The sequence below is a fragment of the Python bivittatus genome, unplaced genomic scaffold (genome assembly GCF_059951505.1).
Source record: "Python bivittatus isolate LINGU-HERP-01145 unplaced genomic scaffold, Pbiv_v1 ctg000690_np1212, whole genome shotgun sequence".
Taxonomy (NCBI): Eukaryota; Metazoa; Chordata; class Lepidosauria; order Squamata; family Pythonidae; genus Python; species Python bivittatus.
Window position 1 is genome coordinate 4455082 of NW_028277096.1, and position 27512 is coordinate 4482593.

A 27512-nucleotide genomic window follows, 5' to 3' on the forward strand; every position below is an offset into this window, starting at 1 on the left:
GACAGCCATAGGTTTAAATAGTTTATGTATCAGAACAAGATTCAGGTTGAGACAGAAGACAAGTATGTACAGATGGTTGAGTCCTTCAAAAGAACAAGATCGCTGAACTTGGGAAAACCATCTAGATGACTTTCAATGAGAAAATAAACCATAGCGGTCTCAGCAATGAACACATGTGTAAGGGTAGAAACAGCTAAACAATTTAGTTGCAGGATATAATCCAAAATAATAATATATTATATTAGAAACAAGAAAACACACATGACTTCTAATTGGTTAAAGATGTCCTATTATTCAGAAGAATCCCTTGAGTGCATCTCTTGGAAATCCTTACTTGCAGAAAAGTTGGTATTTGCTGAAATTATGAAATGTAAAGTTGTCTTCATTAAAAATGAAAGATTGCTACTGTTTAGAAATTATTTGGGATCATTTTCCTCACTCGGTTGATCCTCTCATTTTCCCAAAGTCAGTGAGGACAAGGAAGGAAGCCCTTGTTCCAGAGCAAAGAGAAAGGAAAAGGTCCCAGAATGCACTTAAGTCCTGATCATGCTAAGTCTCCAGAATCAAAGTAGTCATTTTGCAGGCATGTCACAGTGTACAATGAATACAGTAAAAGATTATTACTCTTAGAAGCCCCAAATCTTTAGAAGCCTAAAAAAGCCACCTTTAACAAACACTGAACTTCCTGGGGGGTGATACATGCTATATTCTAGGTCCCACCCTCTAAAAACAGTTTTAAGCAGCCAAAACACCTGAGACAATGCTACAAACTGAGGCATGATGGTGTGTTAGGAATTATAGCCACCATTTATTTAGGCTGGCTTTTACATACATATACATTTGTGCCATCTGTCTCTCTAAGGTAATACTAATCCAGTGAGATTATATTATTGGTAACTCTTTAAAAAAAGGAAATGATAAGAGAATGAGGATGATAGCAATGTGGAGCCAAATCTTGTGTAAAGTCTCTTTAGGAAATGAGCTCTATTTGCGATGGAAGTCTGCCAAGCAGTTACTGAAATTGTAATATTCAGTCATTCAAACTGCTGAAGAGTCAAAGTGACATTCAGTGAAATCAGTGACTAGGTACATGTTTTTGTTTCTCTGCGAGCAAATAATACTCTTTGTTCTGAGTAATTTATAATATGACAAAGTTGCAAATGAAAGTCTTATTTTTAGTTTATGCATTATTATCCTACTCATAAATTAGCTTATTTGCTGAGGGTTTTTTTATTGTGAACACATAGACTAATATGCATCTTTCTGTATTTTTCTCTAACTAGATGCTGAAACTTCATCTGCGGTCACAATACATCTTAGATGTAAGGTCTAAGGTCCAATGTCAGATTTCTATTAGCAGTATTTTCTCTTCCCATATATCCCTAAACTCTGCTTCAGAGAGTTGGATAAACCATTGTAGCAGATTTCTGGGAGGCATGGAAACCTAACAAAAGCATGCAGATCCTACTTTCAGTGCAATGCTTTTTTTTTTTCTTTTTCATTTTTGGAGGTTCCTGGTGAGTGTCGGTAACCTCTGAGGTGGCAAAATTTCAATCCTGAACCTTAAACCACTTTGAAGGCATTTCCTAGGATTATTTAAGAACTTAAAAGATCTTGCATCACGGACAGCAGTGGGAATTTGAGCCTTTGGAGAAGTCAAGGCCAGACTTCAGCTTTTTCTATGTGCTCAGTGATAACACTGCAGAAAACAAGTGAACCCAGTAAAAGGTGGTGATTCAGCAAACAAATAATTTTACCTCCAACATCCAAAGACAGAAGCTCTCTGGTTTAATATGAGATAGCAGCCACTACCATTTCCCCCCACAAATACTGTTTTATACTGAGGCACTTGTTAAGTTCAAATAAAGAAATTCATCTTACAGTATATTCTTTCCTATTGAGACTAAGCAAACAGTTTTCATATCTAGGAATTCTGACTTCCTATACAACAGCTATACTTTCTAGAAGATGCCCCCATGACACCAGAAGACAGAAGAGAGACTAAACCCCCAAACAAGAAAAATGTGGGTAATGCCAAACTAGTTGCAACACTGAGAAAGAAGCTTGCCACCTTTTGTTGGTTTTGTTTTTGTTTTTATCAAGGAAAAGGTTGAAGTTCACCACAAAGAGATATGATGCTAGTCAGAACAGAACCAAAGAAGTAGACCTTTTGAATGTCCTCTTGGGTGGAGAATCAACAGTGACAACTTCCCTGGCTCATAATCTCTACTATTCCCACAGCAAATTCTGGGCAGGCAAAAAAAAAAACCATATAAAGCTCTGCACCAAGATCACAAGGAACCAAAACAAAACAAGAGCAACTCAAAAGCAGATAGGTTCTGTGGTATGTTGAGTTTTATAAATGTTAATTATGTTATTATTTTAAAGCTCTGTTGGGATGTCTCGCTGATAAATGGATTGGAGGTGATGTTACTTATCTGATTTGCCTATTGTTAAGAAATGGGTTATGGGATGAAGAGTTTTATATTTGTTAATTAAGAGGTGAAGAGATCATGGAACTGTTTATATTTGCCATGATGAGGGTGGGAAGTCGCTTTCTTAGGGGAGAAAGGGTTGGGGTTTTTTTTGCTTTCTTGCATTTTTTTTCCTTTTCTTTTAGCTTGTACTATTTTTTATCACTGTTTTTAAAAAACATTTAATAAAATTATGTTTAAAAAAAAAGCACACAGGTTCAAGCACATACTTCTTTCCTTGAATGGTGGCACTGGGTTTTGCAGGATGCTACAAATGAAAGGAAATGCTCATTGCTGGGTAAAAAATGTTCTTGGATTCTGGGCAAGTATGTTATAAGCATGGAAAGACAGCTGTTCTAAATTCAAATTTCTAAAGGATGAGAGGTGTAATCAAATTGTTCACATTGGTGCACCCAGTTCCCAAAACAACCAAGGAAACTTAAAAAAAACCTCAATTCTCAAATACTGTGAGATAAGAATATCCTCTCTTCAGTGACTTGTATTCAGGATAATGGTAAAACATTCCAGATCTGCTCCCCAGGAAGATTTAAGGCAGAAACTAATTTTCTGGCTCAAAGCCTCTTAAGTGTAGCCTTCTCTTCAACCTTTCCTGGAAATATAGACACCCCAAAATTCAGCCTCTCAGGAAGTACAGACATCCTAGTAACTGGAGTCAGAACTGATGGTTTCAGAGCTTTAACTGGAATGATCTGCCCAGGAAAAAGAACAGATACTCGCTGCTCACAATGAAACAAGTAAAGAGACTCCCAATTTCATTTGCTTATTTTTGGCATCCAGAGCAAAAAGCTAAGATGTCAAAAGTCATCTTCATCTTCCACAAGGAGGGCACCTTGATTTACATGAAGTCATCAGAGTCATTGCCATCCTGTGGAAAGAAAGACAAAAAATATGTGTCAGAAGGGATATTTTTATGACTTTAATATTTTAAGCTGCTGGGCACTTCAGATTTAATACCAGAAGCATTTTTTCTCTTTTTCTTTAACAGTTGTAAATTCCACAGGGACAGGAATATTGAAGTCAACTCTTCCATTCCTATGACCCCAAAGCAGAGGTTTTCAAACTTTTTCATTTTCCAGCACACATCTCATATGCAGTTCTGGGTCGCATCTCACAGCACACATCTCATAGGTGGGACTTCCAGGTCATGAAACTGGAAATCCTGTAACATCACACGTTGCTGGGACTCAGGAGGAGAAATGGAGGCAATCCATCCTGGTGATGTCACGGAGGCAGGGTTCTGGCTGAGGCAGCACACCTGTAGACCTTTCGCAGCACACCAGCATGCTACAGCAATGCAGTTGAAGACCACTGCCCCAAAGAATGGCTGTAGACCAGTTTCATGAGGTACAATGTTACTGATTCCTTCTGATCGCATCATTAGGGTAAAGGGACCCTTTCCATCATCAACATCAACTCCTGCCCCCTCATGAAAACATCTCTGCATCTGGGTCTCACTCAACTGGAACGCCAGCTGGAGATAAGGCAAACATAGCAAACATATCATGGCTTTTTGGGGACTAAAAGGTTTTGGGCAGCAGGATTTGACTACTGAAGTATGGGAAACACAAGCTAGTTGCTAAGATCTCCTTCCTAGGTGAAGTTCCCTAAATTGAAGTCAGTCATGTCACATCACACCTTACGGCCCCATCGCTTAGCAACAGAGTTCCTGGTCCCAATTACTGTTGGTAAGCAAGGACTACCTGTAAGAAAATGAGTGACATAAGTCACCCACTAAGTTCCACAGGAGGAAGTATTTGAAATGGGGGCAAAAAGGAATTTTTAAAAATGCCTATACAGTATTGAAATGACCTTATATATAAATCTATAGTGCAATCACTTTGGGAATGCTGTGCAGAGTTACATTTTAGAAATTATTCTGTAAAAATGCAGAAATGGACCACCAAAATGTCAAAGTATTGGAGGCATTCTTTTATATGGAAAGATTGCGATATCTGGAACTTTTTAGAACAGACAAAAAGACAAATAGGAGACTTGACAAAGCTGCATAAAATTATGTATGACATGGAAAAAGTGGATAGGAAGAAGTTTCTTTCCTTCTCTTATAATAAGGGAGTTTGGGGATTGTCCAAGGAAGCTAATCAGAGGGAGATTCAGGACAGATATAAGATAATACATTTTTTATCAAGTACATTGGTAAACTGGCCTTTGCTTACAAAAGATGTACTGATGCTGCCAATTTAGAAAATTAAATACAGGGTAATGCTATCAATTATTATTAGTCATAATGACTATGTATGACTTATCCAAGGCAACATGTCCATGAATAAAAAGCATTGGGGAACACAAGTGAGAGGGTGCCGTTGCCATCACAGATTTCCTGAAACCATATGGTAGGTCACTACAGGAACAGAACGCTGAACTGCACTTGCCAGGATAGAAAATGAAGATCTCAAGGGTGCAGATTTTCCTCTGCTGAAGCAGACAAGTATCAGGGGAGCTTATGAATCAATTAGGTAAGCAAGAACCATTTCATTCTCTGTCACTCTACATGTTACTTGGTAAGTCCTAACATGAAAGATGGAATCAAAGACTATCATGATATCCATAGATTCATCACAAAAGTATCAAAAAACATACCTGGTTAGAGGACATATTCTCTGCTTTCATTAAGGAAGAGTAACTTCTGCAAAAGAAAATAAAAACAAATCTTGCAACAGCAATATATTTTAATTATTTAAAGGTTAAATAATTAATGTAAATGGGAATTATTGCCACCGAGGTGAGACTCAGCATGAATGGCAATAAAAAAGTAAGATTATAAATCAGAAGCTAAAAGTCTGAGTATAGAATAAAATTATGATAATGGCAAAAATTCCAGGGAGTTAAGAAAATGAAAGTATAGGAATAGTGCAGAGCATTATAATGTAAGATAAAGATAAGAACAGATGAAATTCCACAGAATTCAGAAAAAGGGTGAATAGAACAAAAGAGTAACGTACAGAAGTATAGAAAGTCAAGTTATAGTAAAATAAGTTACAGTAAAACAGAGGACAAACCTCTAGAAATATAGAAAAACAAGATAAAGAAATGTAACAAATAAGAATTCACATAAGAACCAAGTTTATTTTGTATTCATTTCCATAACAAAACACTTTGTACTATGCCAGGTCTGAATCATCCTGAAAAGAATTCATGACAACTAGATTTTAAATTCCAGTTTCCACATATCCAAAATAGTGGTTTGGATTGAATGCTAAACATAAGACTTTGATTAAAAAACCATATACGATGGGGAATAAGATGCTGGCATGCTTATTTACTGGACTGGAGCTTTACGTGTGATATGACTAATTAGAAGCAATACCAGCAGTAACTTTTGACTGAACCACACACAAATATCAGCCGTTGCTGAATTTACCTTCAAAATAAAGCAACCTAGCAAGATTCCTATGGACTCTAAAGGAACACAGCTGCAATACAGGAAAGCAAACAAATCATTTCACACGATGAAGAAATAGATGTTTTCTCCTTATTTCTTGCCAAGAGAAAGAAAAAGCTACAGCCTCAGCAATCTATGGAGCTAACATTCCTGAATGAAGAGCCTTTAGAATTGTTGGCCATCTGGAAAACCATACTTAACTCAGAGCTGATCTGGACTGCCTGACATTGAGAAAGGATGACTTAGTTGCTGAAAATGATGAAAACCATTCCCCTTTCTAACATGTCAATGACTTCAGTAACCAAAATATTCATCCCCTCCACTTCACCCTTGAAGAAATATGGTCTCTGTTTAAGGTAACTAGCTGTACAGCCCCAACCCCAAATCACTATCAACCTCATATTCTCAAGGATGGATTAGTTCTCTGTGCTAGAAATGCCTAAGCAGAGCCCAATACAGAAACCATGACTAGCCAGCATTGGCTCTCTAACTGTTTCTTCAAGACAGGAAAAGTCAGCAGTCAAAACACTAACCTTTATGAACATGAGTACTTTTTGATACATGCTTTTGACAATGGTACTTCCTCCAGGTGAAAAGACTGCAGAATGTGTGTGTGTGTGGGGGGGGGAAGGATTTAAAAATCCATCAATCAATCCCCCACCTCCCTGTACAGATCCTAGCCAAAGTCAAACCTATACATCCCAAACACCACTTTTTTTTTGAAAGATAACCCTCGACTATTTCTCAAATCTGCTTTTGCCCTTCTTTAACAGTGCCAAAGAAGAGAGTCCAGAACTAACAATGTCAATATTCTGTATTATATAGAGGAGTATGGAAATAGCCTTGAAAAAAATATGCAGCAGCCATTACAAAAACATCAGTTACCATCATTCATATGGTGTGTGTTTCCAGACTTGGCCTACCTTGAAGGACTGACAATTTCTCAGATAGGATACGTTTTGAGATAACCATGCTGAGATAGCAGAATGTAGTCTGGCCAGCAAGAAGATATCAACCTGGGCCAGTACCATTCCACATACAATTGCAGAAACTGGCCACCCTGGTTGCCTACAAGGAACACCAAGACGAGCAGGGCAGGGAACAGCAAGGAAGAATATCTTGATTCTCAAATCAGTAAACCATATGGCTAGAGCAGGTTGCAATCCTTTCTACGCTGGGAAAATAGATTACCTACATTTGTAACAAGGTTGGGTGTAAGCTTTCTGTTGATTGTAAGACCTGATCAGCACAAACTGTTAACCTGCAGTGTCTTCAGGATGAAGCTCAAGTCTTGGCATTACATTACATCACCATTATTAGAAAGCTCTTAACAGAACTTTCTAATAATGGTGATGTAATGCCAAGACTTGGCGTTACTTATTTGGAAAGTAATTTGGAAAGTCAGGGGCACAGGAGAGAAATCAAGTAAGAATTGGGCTGGCATCCAAGCAAGTTGTCCAAGAAACCAAACCAGCTCCTTTCCATGGTTCCAAAACTATTCCATGGCCTGCTTAAGGTCCAAACCTATGGCTACTCCCTATGCTTATCAGTTCAATTAGACCTCCCATAACTGCCCATTCTAGCGATAGCAAGAAAGGAACCCACTTCCTCACTCACCTAAGCTCTTCCAGCTCCTTTTTCTTTTTCATTTCCTCCTTCTCCTTCCGCTTCATCTCTTGGATCTGGGCCTTCTTCTCATTCCTCTCCTCCCTATCACGGGCTTCTTTCTCTGCAGCCAGGTCTGGGAATCGTTCCACTTTGGTTTTTTCCAGTCGGTTCAAAATCTCATTCACCTTCTTCTCCACTGTCAATAGCTTCACCTTGGAACAGGAAAGAACTGTAATTCTTATAAAAAATGTTGTTGAATGAACTCTGAATAACATGCAGGTCTCTATTCCCTGAGGCAACACTGATGCAGAAGCACCTCAAATGGTCATGTACTTGGAGAGCCAATGTTTTTACGGGTACCAAGAAAGTGGACATTCAAGAGATCCAACACAGTTAAGCAAGTGGATGCACCTTTCAAGGAAACAACTATTTTTATCTGATCCTGGTGTAAACAGGATTACTTGGCTCTAGAAAGGCCAGGCCTGCCACCATGTTTCACTTACTATATATTGACTGCTACAGTTATGCAAGTCACCAAAGTAAAACAGTCATTCAGAGAACTTGGACTTGATGATTTAAATAACTACTTCCAACTGTGTAATGTTGTGATTCTTAGACTATGGACTCAAATTGCATTTGGCATCATAGATATATGATTGATGTCAATGTCACTAAAATGTCTTCCATCCATACTGCAAAATAGGGGAAGGGAAAGAATCATGAGAATCTGAGACTGTGATAGGAAAACTTGGATTGGGTTTTTAATGCTTCCAGAAGCCACTGTTAGAAATCCTCAGAAAACAGCATCAGTAAGACCTGCTTCTGCCTTTCAAAGTAGAGCTTTGCAACGCTGGAGATCAATCACTGATTTAAGAAAGTCAATTAAGGAAAAGAAAACCCTGAAAATTATGAGCTCCCTTGATTGCATGATTAGTTACCAAACGACAGGCAGGCAGGGAGCCACCATTCCCTCCAAAGTCTCATACATACTCAAACCCCATAAAGTCAATGCAGAAAGAAAACTTCTGAAGGCTGCTCTACTGCGCACCTTAAAAAAGGTGAGGATCCATGCTACTGCTAGTACTGACCAGAAAATTCCCTTTGTCCTGGATTCACTTCTAAATCTTACTGACAGATGTTCTTTTAAAACAGCAGGACACTCTTCTGCAGTTCAACTAGTTCACCAAATGAAAATACTAAGGCAGTAACCTTCCGCATTTATTTGGTTAAAAATACATTTTGAAAAATGCTGGGGCCTCCCATCTTTGATTCACCGCCCTCTGACATCACTGGAAAGGACTTGTTTTTCCAGGCTCAGGAGATTAGATCATTTGCTGAATATAATGCAGGAAGTCTTCAAAATAGTCAACATACAAAATAACCAGAGTGTATGTTCCCATTCAGAAAAAAGGACTCTTGCTGTCCTTAGCCCCACTGACCCCTTCAACTCAGGGTCTGTGACCCTGGACTGAAGTCACATGCACTGGAGCATGCAGAAATAAGCAGCCTCAAAAGTGATAGATCATTTACATTTTAAAGTTTTTTTTAAAAAAGAGCTTGGAAATCTCAGTTGAAGCCACTCTTGAAGGAGAAACAGCTAATATAAAGGCAGGGGTCTTCCAGTTGAAAGCCACCTGTTACTTTTTCTAATTATTATGTGGCATTAATTTTACCAGGGTTGCTGGGAGTGTTTCCTCCAAATTTCTTTCACTCTAGTTTTTATTCTCCACACTCCCAAAAATGTATTTCTAAGTCTCCAAAGGCAAAGACACACTTTGAACACAGTGAAAATTCAAATTTATATCAAATAATTTCACTGGTCCACCTTAGGTCATTCTGGGAGAGTAACACAGAAGTCTTTTCCAGACTTAATTCTTCAGATTTTTTTTTTAACCTTAGAAGTGAGAAGCTGATGGAAGACCTTGTATGTGCAAATCATGTTTTCCCACCAAAACATACCCCCCTCCCAGTTTCTCAAAGGTGATCATACCATACAATCCATTAAAAGCACCGTTCCCAGTAGTCTTGGACAACCCTCTGAAACAAAAGGGGTAATGAACAGCAAATATAGCTACTAGCCAGAGATGACTGGGGTGGACCTTCATTGGTCTACTCTTCTTGGTGCCCTACACAAGGCTGTTTATTCTGTCCTCCACATGAACCTTTGCATGACATGGTTCATCATTTCTTTTCATTTTTCTTACCAAAACGGATTCTTCTTACGTTTATCTTTTGCAACCGGAATAGCCAAATTTAGCAAACTATGGTATTTTGAATTTATCTGCACAAGTTATTTTAAACACAGGAACTGAGGTGGATAGCACTAGAATATTAGAGCTCAAGACAATCATTTTGCAATCAAGTTACTAGAAATAAAGGGAAGGCATGTATAACCAGTTGCTACAAGAGCTATCATCAACTTAAATATTGGCAATGTTTCTCATACACTGTCATTCACTGGGAGTTTAACTGAATGTCATATTAGGGAGCTGAACAATTAACAGCACGGTAATGCTGCTGGTCACTTTTCATTGCAACCTGCAAGGATTCCAGTCAATATCAGATCTCTGCTGCAACCTCAGCATAGTCTATACCAGCTTTAACCTTGGTGCTGAGAGAAAAGGCCAAAGATGCTTCTGCTTTCCTGCATACTCTCTCTGCATTTTACAGAAGATTAGCAATCTCCCATTAGCTTCTTGGCCTGATGCATGAAAGTGGCTTTAACCCTTTGGAGAGGTCAGGGAGGAAGAAGACACTTACGTCCTTTTGTCTATGAAATCCAATCTGGCCGACGTCCATATCTGCTGTTTTCTTTAGGTTGGCCCATGGGGTGTATACTACATTGACATTATTCATTTTGCAGCCTAAAGAAGAGAGTAATTATAGAGAGAGAGTAAGAGAGTAATTATGACCATTTCTGGGCATCTTTCTCATTGCCTTAATTAGAATCAGAAACATTTACATGGTAGAATACAATATCTACAGCTAAACCATTTTCCAAGAAACTCAAAGTATCTTCAGAAATGTTATGTTGGAGACGCTGTTTTCAGTTATGCCTAACTGAGGCAGAAAGAGTGGAAGGCTCATCAGCTCCCACAATGCTACCCAATCACGCTACATCACATCCTTCTGAAAATTGAGGCTCAGAGCAGTTAACTAACTCCAGTTGTTCCCAGAAAGGCACTAGTTAAAGGAGGAGGCTCTCAACCTTTCATCTGTCTAACTCATGCAGGAACAGAGAAGCAATGCCAAGAATTCAAGAGTTCCAAGATTCTTGGGATGAAATTTTTAAACACAACAACTGAACAAGGCATCTGCTCCCCATGATATAGTCAAGGCACAAAGGGCGTGTCTAAATATAACAGTCACAATCAAGCAATTATAATCCTCCACATGTAGCCCTGCACATGCAAGGACTTGCTATTATCTTCTAGCTTTGAAACAAGGAGTTTGTCCAGCCAAAAATGGCACAAATTGAAAAGAACTCTGTATAATGTAACATTTATTGTTCCAAGCAGAATCTATTTTTTGAGGACCATACTTAGACTTTGAGTAGTATACCAAAGGTTGTATGTCAAAAACGATTGCAGGACAAAAACTATGTTTAATTTAAATTACATATATTACTGAATTATTTAATAATTTTCTTCTATCATATTAAAAATTACAATTTGATAGCAATTTTGGAGCCATCTGGGAGGCTGCATGCAAGCTTTTTGGGGACTTTAGACTGTCCTATTCTAAGGACAGAAATGGAATTACCAAGGCTCCATATTCTTTACTACTTTATAATTCTAGTTTTATCCACATTTCCTCCCAAAAGCTCAAAGTAGTGTGCATAAATTTGTGTTTATCCCTCAACAGTTATGATTCAGCCCATGAAATTCTTGAATGACAATTTAAAACTGGGACTCTGAAATTGCAGTCCTATGTTTGATCCCCAAAATCATACTGGGCCTTTCAGAACACTTACTTGGTAATCTATCTTGTATCTGCCTAGAGTGCCTTCTCCAATTACTGAGAAGTGATCCAAGTCATTGCAATGAACACAGATACAGCAGGATAAAAAGAATCCAAACTAAAGTTTATGGGATAATACTGAAACTTCCTTTTAATCTTGTGCATGTGGTGCTCTAATATTTCTTTGAGAAAAGTTTGCAGACCTAAGGCGCAGAGCATAAAGGAGCTTTCAAGACCAAAAAACATCTCTAGGAGATGTACAGTTCTTCATGGCCTATGGTAAAAGAGATCCTATAAACATTCAGCTCAATTAGTTACAGATTCCAAAGGCTACTTCATGTAATATCCCCCTCCACATAAAATGGGACAGAGCACAAGCCTCAAAATTCAACCTGCTCATACTTCCTAGAGGGCAAGCTGGCAAACCCAGCAGCTGTCAAATTCAAGGGCTGGAATTCTCAGCAAAGAAGAAAATAGAAGCATTCCAGAAACCCAGCCTTAAGGAGGCTTCTGGCTTAGGTAGGGAGAGAGGGAACATGAAGTAACACTCCTGAAACCCACCAGCTACCTGAAAGAATAGGTTTCCATAAGCCCACCTGGCAGCATACAAGAGGCAAGGCTCCCATTCAGCTGGTACTTAATACTCATTCCATTATTACATCCTGTTTAAAAATTATATTGGATAGCTGGACAGATGTAGTTATAAGAGTTCATTAGGCAATTAACTGAATTTATAGAATCTGGTTCTCCTAAAAGGATCCTTGAATCTGACTATATCCATGATATTTTGACCTCTACATGCTCACTAAAGGAAGAAGGCCAATCCCACATTGATGTAATTTGGATAGGCAGAAAAGTCAGGGGGGTAGTGGGAGAAGAAGCTTCTGGAATCCAGTTTGAGGTTTGTGAACTGCTTTCCCCAATTACAGCTGTCCTACCGACTGTCGGCTGAAGAATGATAGACTTAACAGTCCAAACATCTGCAGAGCAGAAAGTTGTGAAAAGCTGCTATAAGAAGAATCAGAGGGGAAAAACTGGATAGGTTTCTGTGATCCTTATGCTGGTTAAAAAGGAGGGAGGAAGGGAAAGATCTTTCCTTGCCAAAGTTCTCTGAGGTATCAGTGGTCATTGACAGTATCTTAACGGACTAGTAAACTATGCCAAAATCTATGTTCCCCCCACAGTTGGAACCATCAAGTGGTAACAGGACAAGGCAGTGTAATGGAAAACTCCACAGAAAGGCCACAACATAATAGTTTCTGTAAATTCTGAGACAATGCTGACCAAGGCAACAGAGAATAAGGAAACTTGGAACATATAGCATTTTACTTGGGGAATTATATCCTCTTCTCCCTCGCCCCCCAACAATGTCCAAAAAAGATTGGAAGTTAAGTTGGGAAAAGAAGGACTTCATACTGTCAAAAATCCCATGAATACTTGCAAAGAGTCACTGAGATTCAGGCAGTGTACAAATTAAATAAATAAATAAGATCCCCATGGACACCTGATGAGATCTGAAGTGGGAGGAGAAGATGGCTTACAGAGGCAAATATTGACCCATCTCTAACAGAGGCTTCTTCTCTTCAACACACTGGTACGTTAGACAGACAGATGCTAGACCAAAGAGAAGCAATCTGTTGGGGATAGAGGCACATCTGGAATGTAAACAGCATGTAGTGGGTGCACTTAAGGTAGGCACACTGTTCACATGATGACTGTCATGGGAGACATGGCCGGTCACAAAACATGAATTTATCACAATGCAAACTAGTCTCTTAAGGTATTCTTTACCATCTCAGTAGGATCTTTGAGGGGCCAAAGAAATTCTTGCAATTAAATACAGTATGATGGTTGACTTTTGCTTTACAGTATTCCATGTTTTAAAAAAATATTCTTTTAATAAAAAAAACAAATAGGGCCTATAGGGAACTTTGTGGGCACCAAGGAAAGTGTCTGGAAGCCTACTTGTATCCACAATTACAATATTGCCTACCTCTGTGCTACACTCTACCCTGTCTTCCAGTAGAGATTCAATGTCTCCATTACAATTTGACATTTGCCTAGCTGAAACTAATTACCACTGTTCCTGATGCCTTTGCTAGGACAGCTTTTTTTATATTTGGAAATGCCCAGTTGATCCACATTGTTGTAGGCTCTGCTGCTTCAGTCTTCTTTGTTAATCCCACATTCAAAAGCCTTCCTACCTGTCTCTCCCCTCAAAATCCTTGTCGTTTTTTTGACTCACTTCCTCATATAGGCAAAAATTTACCTTGAATGCTGTTGGCCTTCACAAGCTGTGCACAATCTATCAAAACCTCCTTAGGAATGTCATCCATTGTCTGCCCCTAAAATGAATTAAGGTGGATATGAGCATCCTACATGTGGGAATGCACAGAGAACATGTTGTGAAAATACAGTTTCACGGTCCCTTGCATTAAATTTATAGATACATAGGGCAGTTATAGCAAAAATCCCAAGCCTTAAACAGAGTAACAGTATGATGTAAGTTTTCTTGGACTAGAACTCATTTCATGCAAGTTATGAGCTGGACTGGAGATTTAAAATACTGCATCATTAAAAATGTGTTGCTCTATGCAATGCTACAAAACTATTTGCTGCTATTGTAATGAACAAGTTTACATAGGTAGTACCCAGTTTAAGAAGGTGTTTGTTCCCAAGGTCTGTCCTTAAGTCGAATTTGTATATAAGCTGGAACAGTATTATTGTATAATACTGTATAAGTAGCATTGTGTAATGGACTTGAACCATTGTATTTTTAACTCAAAGTTTGTTACAATAGGCTCCATTCTTAACTATGGATTGTCTGTAACATGGGCGTTCTTAACCCAGGGACTAGTATAGTGGGTTGTTTTTTGTTTTTTTTTTTAAAGTCTACTTTGAATTTTCTTGCACCCAATTAAATCAGTTTATGAGTTCACACATCATGCCAAGCCATTCACTTTTAAATCTTGGTTTGCTGACAAAGACACAATTATTCTGGGTTCACTAACTGCAATAAGCCATACAAGCATGACATACAAACCATAATTGTTAAGGTCACAGATGATACAAATCAAAACCAAGAAAACTATATAGCTCACTGTAACATCTTGATTAGATGCTTTGAGAATAAAATTGAGAATATTTGCCATAATTAAAATCCCAGAGTTTTGGCAGCCCAATTTGTTTAAGAGCCCACAGCATTATTTGATCGGACTCCTTTGGATGACTTTGTTTTTAAGGCATAAGGATGTAAACAAGCTGCTTCAAAAAGTATACTTTTTCAGCTCTTACTCCTCATAGCTTATTATATCTAGTACAAAAATGATGGTCAGCTGAATCCAAGAAGAATTTTAGTTTGGTAACTTTCTGGAAGTCTTCCAAAACAGAAAGTAGAATTCTAGGCATGGTCCACACCTGAAAACTATCAAAACATCCTTGCAAATGTTCAATCAGGCCATTCTTGAACATTGAAATGTTCTTGGGAAAACTGTAAAGTTCTGCCCCCAGAAAAGGGAGATTTTGCACACAGCTACTGGTGTACAACTCTGCATAATTTTGTGTACTGTTGCTGTGCAGCTAGGAAAGCACCATCGCACAACCATACATGGATGCACATAACTGAGCAAAACAAGCAAAGCTAGACAGTTACCTTATGTAGCCGGAGGTAGACATGTGCTGAGGAGAGCTTGTCCACATGAAACCTAGACAAAGTGCACAGGTTTGATAGGAATTGTGATTCAGCATCCAAAGCAACAGCTCTAGATATTTTTATCATGTGGTGTCTGTCATTTAAATTTAATGTGGTGTATGGGGAAGAATTATATCTTAGTATGTTAATCTCTGAGCAAGGATTGACATAGTCCAAAGACAAGGACACCAGAGGGCTAAAAGAGCAAAATATTTGGTTAACAATACTGACATAAGGCCAAGTACTCCCTCCAGTGATTCAGATGAAAACAGCACTAGACACCGACAAACAAAATCCAGTCTTAGTCTTGTCATGGCCATTTCTCCACCAAGGAATAAGGCCAATTCATAAATCATCTTAAATAGATGCTTAAATTTTCAGTATCTCTCAGAGGCCAGAACTTAATAAATCTGAATAATCTGTCCTGTTTTTCAACTATCTATCCTTGAATTGATTTCTAGGCACTAATCCAGGTGAGACAAAGTAATTATAAATGTTTGTGGTGGGAGAAAGCACAAGTATGCAAATTACACCTAAGATGCACACATTCCAGCACTTTAGTTCCAACCATAATCCTGCAAGCCCCTCTGGAAGGCATAAAAAGACCATGAAAGCAACAGTCTTTAATCACTGCATGCTTTCCCCAGCAACCAGTATTTGGAAGCTTACTACCTCTTGTAGCTGAAGTGGAAGTGTCATGCAGCTTTAACAGGGTTTGAATAAAAAGTAATGCCTTCACCTCCATAACTTTAGTTTAAATAAGGATATGTTAATAAATGAATCAAGAAAATAATTCTTGAAATGAGGTCTTTTATTACCTGAATTTACTTCTCCATATAAACACCTCTATTTGCTACACACTTGAACAATGGACAAATTTCTTAAACCCATCACAGAAGAAGTCCACACTTGGCAGTCTTTCCACCTCTTCTACCTTTGCCACTTTGAAACAATGATTAACTAGAATTCAGAAGCATAAGGAGGAACTTTTGCTGGAACAGGACAATGGTAGGTCTCACACCTCTTAAAGAGGCAATTGCAAAGATGGATCTCACTATCTTACCCTATCCACCATATAATCTAGATTTAGTGCCATGTGACTTCCATCTATTCCCAACATTGAAATAAATAAACAAACAAATAATTTCTTTCAATGTTGGTGCTGCCTGACTCCAAAGCAAATACCTTTGTGGGCATCCATTTGACTCAAATGAAGAGGTGGAAAGGACTGGTTGAAGAGACGTTTTATGGAGTGCATTTGTGACAGCTTTAAGAAGCTTAGCCATCATTGGAGAAATATATAGTGAATGGTGATTACATGGAGAAGTAAACAGAAGTAACAAAAGAACTCATTTCAAGGATTATTTTCCTATTTCATTTCTTAAAATATTTGTATTTAAACTAAAGTTATGGAGGTGGAGAGTTTAATTTTCATTCAACCCTTGTATAGTAACACAAAAGAGCTGACAAATCTCCCCTTCAGAATTCTCACAGGTTCACAAGCTACTTTCCATAGCAATTAAAAAGCACAGGCTTTAGGAATTAAGCCCAAAAGATCTACAGCAGTTTCCCATCATTATCAACTTCCAGATGTGTAGTCTCCAATTCCCAGAGTTCTTCAGCCAGCACAGTCAATGTTGGAAATTCTGGGAGTTCAAATCCCTACATCTGGATGTTGGCAAGGTTGGAGAATTCTGATCTACAGGAAATGAATACATATGCAGAAGTGGCAAAGTCTTATGTATCATTTTTACTATACTTTTCAACTTGAAGGGCCATAAAGCAGGACCTATTTTACCAAGACTAAAGTCAAATCCTGAAACTGTCTCATTAAAAACAGATGTCTGGATTCAGTAACAGGATGGACAAGGGCCGTAAGCTGAAATTCAGTCCAAATAAGCCATACTGTTGACTAGTAGTGTTAGTCTTTGTGATTTAATACTGCTATATTAAATAATATTTGGCTTTAAATGGTGCATCTCCTTGCTGGCCTGTATTGTTTGCTGTCTTATAAATCAATATGAAGAAGCAAAACAAATATTTTATAAGAAATATATTTTTAAAAAAGTGGAACTACTCAGGAATGAAAATATGCAAACAAAAATGACTTAGGGGAATTGTTTCTAAATTGTAAGGAGTCATGGAAATTACCTTGAAGAAACTATTCAGAAACTGTTACAAAAACAGTTACAAACTGTGCAGAATCATGCCTTGAGCCCTGGGAAAAAGGAAAGTACAGGTAGTCCTTGCTTACTGACTGCCTTGTTTAGCAACCATTCACAGTTACAATGATGTTAAAAAGCTTTGCGACCAATCCTCACATTTACAACCATTGAAGTGTCCCACGGTAACATGATCATCATTCAGGTGCTTCGCAACCAGCTTCCAACAAGCAGAATAAATGGAGATCATGGAAGTAAAATTGCAAGTTGCAGTCATGTGATGTCTCACTTAACAACCACAGTGATTCACTTAATGACCAAATGGAAAGTGAGGTGGTAAGCCTGTTGCGGTCACATGATTTTCCACTCAGTGACTGTGGCGCTTAACGACAGTTGCCAATCCCAATTGTGGTTCCTAAGCAAGGACTACCTGAATTAAGAGGAAACCCAGACTAACTCTTCCCTGACTCCCTGGGATATAAGACAGAGGGAAGGGGAAATGCAATCAGACTTTCAAGATTCTGTTTGTGTAGCCTATCTCACTCAAATATAGTTCTAGTCTTCTTTAGAACCTGTTTCCTGATCTGGAAACCTCCCCAGGCTGATATATTTAGTATAAACTGGCTCACATGAAGCCTGGCAGCTTTCTGTAGAACTTTTAATAAATCTGTTATTACTTTAACATTTTATGATTCTCTCTATGGAAGAGCTCACTCATTATATTAAGCCATGGGTTGTTTAGCTATGATTTTTTGCATAAACCATACTTTGTGTTAGATTTATACACCATACTACCACAACAACTGGGTTCCAACAACACAATAAAAACAAAAAACAAAAACCAAAGAAATTGCATTACAACTAAGCTTGTGAATCTTGTCTGCATATGGGACTAGACCTGTCATCACTTTTGGTGCTGAATTAAAAGTATATTTATTTGCCAGCACTCTTGTGATTCTTCCAGTCAAGTCTTTAAGCAGGCATGAAACCAATGGGAAAAAAGGAAAACTATTTTGACAGAATATATAATTTGTTTGGGAAGACCACAAAATTGCAAGTGGAAGGTTGGGAAACTTATTACTGGAAACTGGGGGGGGGGGGGGGGGAGGGAAGGCTCCTAGAGCAAAAAAAGACAAGAAGAAATGGTTGAATATGACTTTTTTTAAAAAAGCATTCTTGTACAGAGAAGTAACAAACAGAGGTTCTATATCCTGCTGTACTAGAGAGCTTACATTTGATAGGCAGAGAGAGATTCTCACTTTTTGAGGTATGGGATAGTATTAGAAATGGGATCCCATCTCAAATCTTAAGTCCAAGTCTAGAAAAGGCTCTACTAAGTAGTTATTATTAGGAAGGAGAAGAACTTGTTTCATATGAAAAAGGATTTCATTATATAAAAGGAAGACCTTTTCAGTACTTACCAAATATCTTCTGGCCAACCATATTTTATTAGATCTTCATCTAAAGAAAATGCAAAGCAAAGACTGAGCAGAGCTGTAATAGTGTTCACATAAATTGTTTTCTTCTTTTGAAACAGAAGATTTCAGACTGAAACAATATTAATCAGAAAGGTGACAAAGAATATACCATCTCTGTTTCTGAGATACAGCATTTTAAACTTATTATTCCTTAGTAAAAAATAATACTATGGAACAAACATAAGTGACTTGCAGCCTTCAGGTTATTTTTGTGTGGCCTTCAGGATAATTTCAAACCTATTGAAATTAAGGTCAGACCTCTGATAATAGCTATCTGGCCCTTTCCTATAAATTGCTGCTCAGAAAGAGAAAAACATAAATGCTGAAGAGTGTCAGAGAGAAAAAAAACTGTATCCCTACTTTAAGTTGTGGACTCACCCACTGCATATTTCACCCCTACTCACCATGTAGCTTTCCACTCATGAGGAAACGTAGCCCACAAGAGCTACAGAAGCTTGAGTCTGTGCATCATTCAATTAAACACCAATTTGTACATCAGCATTTTCTTTATGACAAATTCCAATTTCAAAAGAAAATCTTTAGATGAACGGCAGTACAGATGAATTTTACAACAGCCATCTGATAAAAACAATCTTGAAAACATTTTTATTTAGTGGTGGGGGGAAGATGCATAAGGCATCTGGAAGTTGAATCTCTGTTGGATTTGTTTCTTGCTGCAACTTATTAATTGTATTATCTTTTTTACTTGATTGTCTATAAAAGTGAGTGTCTGATTTAGGCTGTATACTGCTCTGGCCAGCTACTGAAATAATTTCTACATTTGCCCTGGAGAACTAAAGAAATGTGTAGTCAAATTCCATCTGTTTAAAGAAAAAAGTTGACAGAGTCAGCAGGGATGGGGTCGGGGGGAATGTGTCACTGATCTACTGCAAAGGGGATTGATATTATTAAACTTCAGCTAAAAGTGAATATCAAGAACCATAGTTAACATAATATAAATCGCTAAAATTAAACATTGTGTTAAATTCAGTCTGAATTACTAAGAATCTATTCTGATTTAGGTAGCTCATAAAATTGCACTTAAATTCTATGGATAAATAAACCCAAACTTTGGACATGGTACCAATCCATGTATATAATAATCTAAGAATGGTTTCCAGTTTGAGTTGAAATCTGTGTCAGATTTACTTTTAAGGTACAAAGTTATTCCAGACACCAAAGCATATTCTCACAACTTGGTTAACTATTCTTCAATTGAAGGGATCAAACAACCTTTCCAGTAAGAAGCATATAGTATAAGCTAATTCAGTATACTTTGGTACAGTTTAATAAGAATACCATAGATTAAAATGGGAATTCATCTTTTAAGATTTGTTTCATTCTAGTAATGAATCATTTTTCAGAACTGCTGAACTTTACACCATTGCCACCAAATATGAAAAACTGTAATGATGTTTCCAACATTTTTTTTAAAATGAATTGTCCACTTCAGCAATTAAAACTGGAGTAATGTACCAACAATAAAACATCTTATACCAATTTTCTCTGAGTAAATGTTCAGAGTAAGTTTTATGTTCTTCTTCCATTGAAATTCCCACTACTGCATCTCTATTACTGCATTCAGATTTTGTATCCATTTAACCATGCAATCTTTGACCTTTTCAGATTGAGTTATATTTCACCAGCTAGTCTATAAATAAGTCCCAACAGATATTCTGAGTTACATATTATTTTCCAAATTCTGTCAAGTCTCTCAGTATTCCCCTTGTTTCTCCAATTCTTTTAATATTATGCTACATATTCGAAGATAATGAAACCAATCAGGTAAGTTGGACCAATGTGAAGTGTGCATCTATACGTATGTGTCCCTGGGTAGGGAGTGTTGACTCCTGCCAACTGCCCAGACTAGTCCCTGCAGTTTTCTGGGAGAAATTTTCAGAAATGGTTTGTCACTGTCTTCTTCCTAGGGCTGAGAGAGAGTAACTGGCCCAAAGTCACCCAGTTGGCTTCATGCCTAAGGCAGGACTATCATGGTCTCCCAGTTTCTAGCCTGGAGCCTTAACTACTACACCAAACTGGCTCTCTCATTGTGAAGTAAGGATTTCAAAAGATTTTTTCTTCATCTTATTAATATTCAAATCTTGCAGTCTAAAGGAATTGTTAGCTCTCCACTGAGAAAATTTCTTAGTACCTTCCTCTTCATAATCTTCATTAACTTTCATTTAATAATAAGACAAAGAGGGGAGAGATTTGATTCTTTTCCTGTATTTATCCTAAATATTCAATACATTACATTAATATGTTTCTCTTATACATTATCTCTCATAACTTGTTTCTGTTTGTATTAAGCCAAAATTATTTGTGCAGACTGTCTGGAAGTCCTGCCCCATGCAGAGAGGTAAGCAAGCCATAAAGAAAAACTGTAAGAAACTGCAGCACACAACTCCCAACAAAAGCAACTCTCCTTGAAACTGATGCAAGTTCAAAGAAAAGTTAATTTATTGAGAAGCAGTGTACAGAACTAGAGCATTGCTGGAACTAAAGCCCGCGCATGCCAAAAGCTGATTTTACCCCCTTTCCCATTTCACCTCCCCCCTTCTATCTTCGAGACTCTCTTGTGCATGTCACCTGTCATCTCCTGGTCTCACACTGGTACGGCCTTGGGCATTCCTGAGAAACAGGTAACAGTCCATCTGCACCTAAAGGTTCACCTACCAGCCTTCCCCCCTCCCTTTCCTTTGTAATGGCAGATCCACTCTGAAAACTATGTTAAGCAGCTAGCACGGCAATACACTTTAAACTTTGGGGCCACTAATTCACCTCACTCTTTCAAGTCCCATAGAATCTTGAATTTAATCCTTAGTATTTTATTGGACTATATGGAGTTCATTATGCATTCATGCCAATCACTTAATGCCCTGTTTTCAATATGTATTGGAATCATTTGAAAGGGTAAATTAAGTCTTGGTAAATATTCATTTTAACAGCTGCAATTCTATCCAGCTAAGATAAACCATATTGAGACATTCAGTAAAAAATGTGCAGAACTTCAAAATATATACATTCAGTAAAGAAATAAAAATAAGTAGACCAAGGGCTTCTACTGCAATTAAAGTACTTGCCTTCTTTCATTCCAACTATGAATTAAAGTGCATTAATAAAATCCTAAGAGCCAGTTTGGCATAGTGGTTAAGGCACCAGGCTAGAAACCAGGAGACCGTGAGTTTTAGTCCCACCTTAAGCACAAAGCCAGCTGGATAACCTTGGGCCAGTCACACACACTCAGCCCTAGGAAGAAAACAATGGCAAGCCACTTCTGCAATCTTGCCAAGAAAACTGCAGGGACTTGTCCAGGCAGTTGCCAGGAGTCAACACTGACCTGAAGGCACCATATAAATAAATACATAATTAAATAATCCTACTGATTCAAACTACCTAGACCTAAATGCTCATGTAGATGTCACTAGGAAGCAGAACATAAAAACAAGAGTATTTTCTATTCCAGCACTGCTCTCATAATGGAGGCAGTAAATAGCCATCATGTATTCTAATCCTCTAGTAATTTGTTTAATCACTGCTTAAAACCACCTAAATTGGCAGCTATATGTTGGTAGCAAATGTCATAGCTTTAAAAAAAGACTTTATTTTATCTATATACTACTAAAACTCTCATTGTGTTTATCTGTTTGTCTATTTGTACCCTCACGTTAGCCCAAACAGTGCATTATACCGCAACAATTTTTGAATCAAGGTACCTAAAATCTGCTAACTTAAAGAATGAGTAAAAAATCCAGGACCCATTACTCCTGTGGAACTCATATTTCCACAATGTTCACACCAGTTTGCAAATAAAACTGGTGTGAACATCGTGGAAATATGAAAGTTGTGGCCGTTGCAGCGTTCCTGCAGTCATGTGATCATGATTTCCAACACTCCCTGCCAGCTTCCCACAACCAAAGGCAATAGGGAAGCCAGGAGGAAGTTGGAAGTTGCTCCCGTTCCCACTGCTTTTTTGCCTATCCATGGTCATTCCGTTTATCTGTTTAGGTAAGTAAATATTGACTTATTATTGGAGTTCATTTGCCACTACAATTATTTTTCTATTTATGATATATATTCTTCTTAAATGATCACGGGACCGGCCAGCATTGGGGTAAAAAAATTATGGTCAGCCTAAAATGTAATGTAATGATGTAATCACATCAGACTGCACTACCTTTTTCTCAAAGGATGACCCAACACGTCACAGAGTTCTCTAGCCAGTTCTAAATCTCTCCCACTCATATTTTAATATTACAAAAGGATCCAACCTGTATGAGTAAAGGGAAAAATGGCTCCTCTCCACTTTTCTATATCATGGATAATATTATCCACATATTATTGTGTCCCACTTACTCATTTTTTTCTAAATTAAAAAAAAACACTAATTTTTCTTCACAAGTGAGTCACTTCAGTCCCTTTATTATTTTTGGATCCCCTTTTATGCATCTTTTAACCTTATTAGAAGCCTGGTGAGTAAAAGTAACACAGAATTCAAAAGATGGTTGTGCTATAAAGATTTGTAGAAAGGCAATACACTTCTGGCAGTTATTTTTAATTCATTTCTTAATGATTCCCATCAAGCAATTTGCTTTTTCACAGTTATATTGAACAAACTCATTGTAATGCATGGAACAGATGTTAAGTTAATTAATCATTTTCTAGGTTCCCCATAGATTCCCTTATTTCCCAGTCCTATGATGAAAAGCCAATCTTAAAAACATGTTACATATTTCTACTGAGAGATCAGCAGGTTCACAGCTTCAGTGTGAACTCTTAGGAACACTGGGATCAATACTCTTATCATTTGCTGTTATTAATTTGTCAACACAAACTATTTAGAACTTTACCTTTCATCACCAGTTTCCCTCAGTTCTTAAGATCCCTCTTCTAATATACAAATTTAGCCACACATCTGCTCTGTACAGTCTGTAGTCAAAACAAGTGTAAGCAATTCAATTGCTTTTCTACAATCTTACTTTCTTTAACTTCTTCATCAAACAATCTACCATCAGTTTCTTGCTTTTGTCCTTATTCAATATTTTAAATCATTTGTCTTAATATTACTTATAAAATTTATCTCAATTCTTTTCATCATCCTGATAGTCTGCTCATATTTTTCTCCAGCATAATATTGATTTGGGTACTGATTTCTTAAAACTGACCACCATCATGCCATTCTAAAAAGTGTAGCTATTTAAAAACAAAGGGTGAGTTCCAAAAGCAAATGGTAAAAAATATAAGGGAGCCACATATAAAGATTAAGGAGATTTCTGTCTCTGCAATTCTGGTAGCTAAAACCAGTGAGTTCTTAGGAAAGATGCACAAATTATCAACAGATCATACCTTCTTCATGTAAATCAAAGGAATGTTTTACTTACTTTCATACTTGTCTTTTCCCATATAAATTGTATAAACAGAAGGAACAACTGAAGGACAGAAAAGAAAAAAATAATCCATGTTTTACATTAAACTATGCACAGATATGCAAGGTTTCTACAAAAGATTGATCAGTACATCAAAAGTATTTATCATATTCATATCCTATGTCAGAATCATTATAAGGTTCCCTTTGGCTGAGGGATTATTAAACTGTTTTCTAAAAAGCTCAGTTACCCTAGTATTCTTTTCAGATAGGCTCTGAAATATATTTTACAATGCATATAGGGGGAAAATGAAAATTGCAAAGAATGTGGTCAAAGAGAGTAAGGAATGGTTAAGATTACAAGAGGCAAAGAAAACTGTTTCAGAAGTGGGTGAAAAGTGCTAAATAATGAAGGAATGGAATTAAAAATGAAAGTGATTAAATTATCTTGGAAGAAGCTGATGCGAGGGAATGCTGGAACAATACTTTCGGAATGATAGTACTATGTCAAATAAAATTCCATAAAAGTTAGTGTCCAAGAAAAAGTTGATGCAAAGGAATAAATGCTGTGACAATGCTGAAAATGGTAAGGATACAGGTGTAAACAGTGTAGTTGGAGAAATGATAAAATATAGATGTGGTTTGCTTATGGAATGGCTGTGTGTAACTCCATTATTGTCCCCCTCCTCAAAGAGAAAGGTTAAGAATAACGCAAAAGTAAGGGGAATTAGCTTGCTAGTCTTGGAAGGTGTTTGGCAGAATTCTGACTGAAAGGGTACAAGGCATGACAATGAGCAAAATTTGGGAAGTGAAGTTTGCATTGCAGCAGTTCTCTGAAAAATATATGAAGGTGACAAAGTTTATTTAACCTTTTCTGATATAAATAAAACATATAATAATGTAAATAGGCTTGAATTATAGAATGTTTTGTGCAAATATGGTGCTGAAAATTTATTGCTGAATGAATAAAAGAAGTATATGATGGAAGTAAAGCATATATGACAATAGAAGGAATGTTTAGCAAATGGCTTAACACTGAGCAGGATATAAAACAACAATCTGTGACATACCCTTGGTTGTTTAATGTATTCCTGAATAAATGTATAAGGAATCTTTGTGGTGACGTCAGAGGTATATTGGTCGGGGATATGAATATGCGGGTACTTTTGCATGCAGAGACTGCTATATTATTGGCTGAGAACCCACAAGATTTCCAGCAAATGTTGTACAGGTTGTATGGTGCAACAAGGAGCATGGACCTGAAAATTAATGTAGTCATCAAATATAGTTGCATTTGATAAGGAAAGTGAAGTGAATAATTGCAATTTATACATAAATGGCACCAAACTAGAACAAATAGATGAATGTGTATATCTTGGCAGAATATTTACTAAAGATGGAAAAACAGAGAAATTTTAACACATAGAAGTACTGGTGGAAAGTACAGTGGGCATTATGTGGTCTGTTGCAAGGAATGTTTGTTAAAAGAAACAAACATGGCTGTGCATAAGAGCATGCTTCAATCTATTTTGTTATATGTAACAGAGTTAGCTAGGTCAGAAGAAACACAGAAATTGAATGGAGTGGGAATAAGTTGCATTATTGGTCACTGACCCAATACGAAAAAAGTACATTGAGATTGTTTGGTTGAATAGAGGGAATGAATAGGGATGAAATCCTAAAGGAAATACATGAAGGAAGAATGAACAAATTGAGAGGAAGGGGAAGATTGAGAAAGGCATTCGATGGGGTTGTTGAAATCCTTAAAAAGAGAGAACTAAGAAATATAAAGAACAAAAAGACAATGTATGAAACAGTGTATGGTTGTGGGGAAAAACAAGAACACTTGCATAGGTAAAGTGAATGATGTTTATATAGACTAGATCAGTGTTTCTCAACCTTGGCAGCTTGAAGATGTGTGGACTTCAACTCCCAGAATTGCGCAGCCAGCCTTGCTGGCTGGGGAATTCTGGGAGTTGAAGTCCACACATCTTCAAGTGGGCAAGGTTGAGAAACACTGGACTAGATTAAGCTATACAGTATTTCCTTTTCTTTTTTATCATCACTTTTTTTTTTTAACTCCTTTTTTGTGCTTTATAAAATGCTGCTTACCCTAAATGGAAGAGCATGGTTGATACGTACATATGTATACTAACAGAACAGAGAAAAGACGTATCAGTAATAATCCTGTAAGAGCCAGGCAAGGCAAGGCAAGGCAAAAGCCTACTGAGGACAGTGTTTTGTTCTCACACACAGGACATGAGGCAACAATACCTACCAATTCTACCTTCTCTCAGTCAAAATCCCAAGCAATCATTTCAACAAAAGTGTGCCAAATACTGGGAAGATATGGATTGGATCCACACATTTTGCTAAATTCTGGTTTAAGTCATAATTTAGCGAATACTAGAAATGTCTGTGTTCTTATAACACATGAATTCAAAATCAAACAATCGTGTTAACTACACTTGCACAACACCCATATTCTACTCCTTTAGCCCAATTTCCTGAGTTCACATAACACATTAAACCATCAGCTAATCACTGCACCACGATTTGCACAACACACTAGATTAAAATGTGGTTAGCTAGTTTCTGGTGCAGTACAAACACACCAGCTCAAAGAGGTTAAAAAAAAAAAAAAAGTATGGGAAACAAAGCTAACAGTTTTAATATAGCCAAACTGTTTAATGTGATTTCTATTGTACAATTGCCCTGGAGAAGAGGTTTAAAACGTTAGATTGAGATGTTGTAATAAAACATTGCACGTACTATCTTTTTTTATAAATGGTGTCAATCAATGCACCAGCAGATACTTGGTTCTATTCCCTCAGCAACATGGCTTTTCATGAACCCACCACAGAAAACTCAGTGAAGATGCATCTCGCTTCATCTTCCATTTCCCTTCTGTAAAATCTCCCAAGCTCTCTGGGGTGGGGAGTTACCTTCACCTTGTTTGAGAGCATCAAATATAGTACGGCTGGCCCAGCCCGGCTGGGTTGTGCAGCGATAACAGAATATTGTGCAGAGATAACGAAGCCGCTGGATGGGTTGGACTACAAATCCCATCATCCGCCAGCCGAAACAGTAGTGGCTGGCGACAACAAGAGTTATAATCCGTGACATCAATCGGGGGAAAGCAGTTTCGGATATAAGCGTCCACTGTCGGGAGAAGAGCTGTGAGCCTGGTCAGGCCACTCTTACCGTTGGACGTGAAATAAAAGACCATGGCAACAGACCACGAGGGCTCCTTCTCGCCCGCTCCGGAGATTTAAGCCAGAAAGATACTCAAGCGGGCAGCGCCTTCCGGTTCTAGCGAGGCGGGCTCTCAGGAAGTGACGTTACTGATGGCT

The 27512-nt window shown here is 37.7% G+C and overlaps 1 protein-coding gene across 2 annotated transcripts; it reads right to left on the minus strand.

Annotated features, from left to right (window-relative positions):
- Positions 1 to 8: 8 nt before the first annotated feature.
- On the minus strand, positions 9 to 27485 carry CCDC25 (coiled-coil domain containing 25). 2 transcript variants are annotated; one of them, XM_007422339.3, is made up of 9 exons: positions 27364 to 27485; positions 24176 to 24223; positions 18738 to 18777; positions 15116 to 15167; positions 13733 to 13808; positions 10264 to 10367; positions 7513 to 7715; positions 5094 to 5139; positions 9 to 3360 (listed from the first exon to the last, which is right to left on the minus strand). In XM_007422339.3, exons 1-9 carry the CDS (start codon positions 27386 to 27388, stop codon positions 3331 to 3333), a joined length of 624 nt encoding a protein of 207 aa, XP_007422401.1. In that variant the 5' UTR covers positions 27389 to 27485; the 3' UTR covers positions 9 to 3330. The 2 variants fall into 2 exon arrangements, with proteins under 2 accessions (XP_007422401.1, XP_088008420.1); XM_088152294.1 differs by lacking the exon at positions 27364 to 27485 and adding an exon at positions 25230 to 25285.
- Positions 27486 to 27512: the final 27 nt, after the last annotated feature.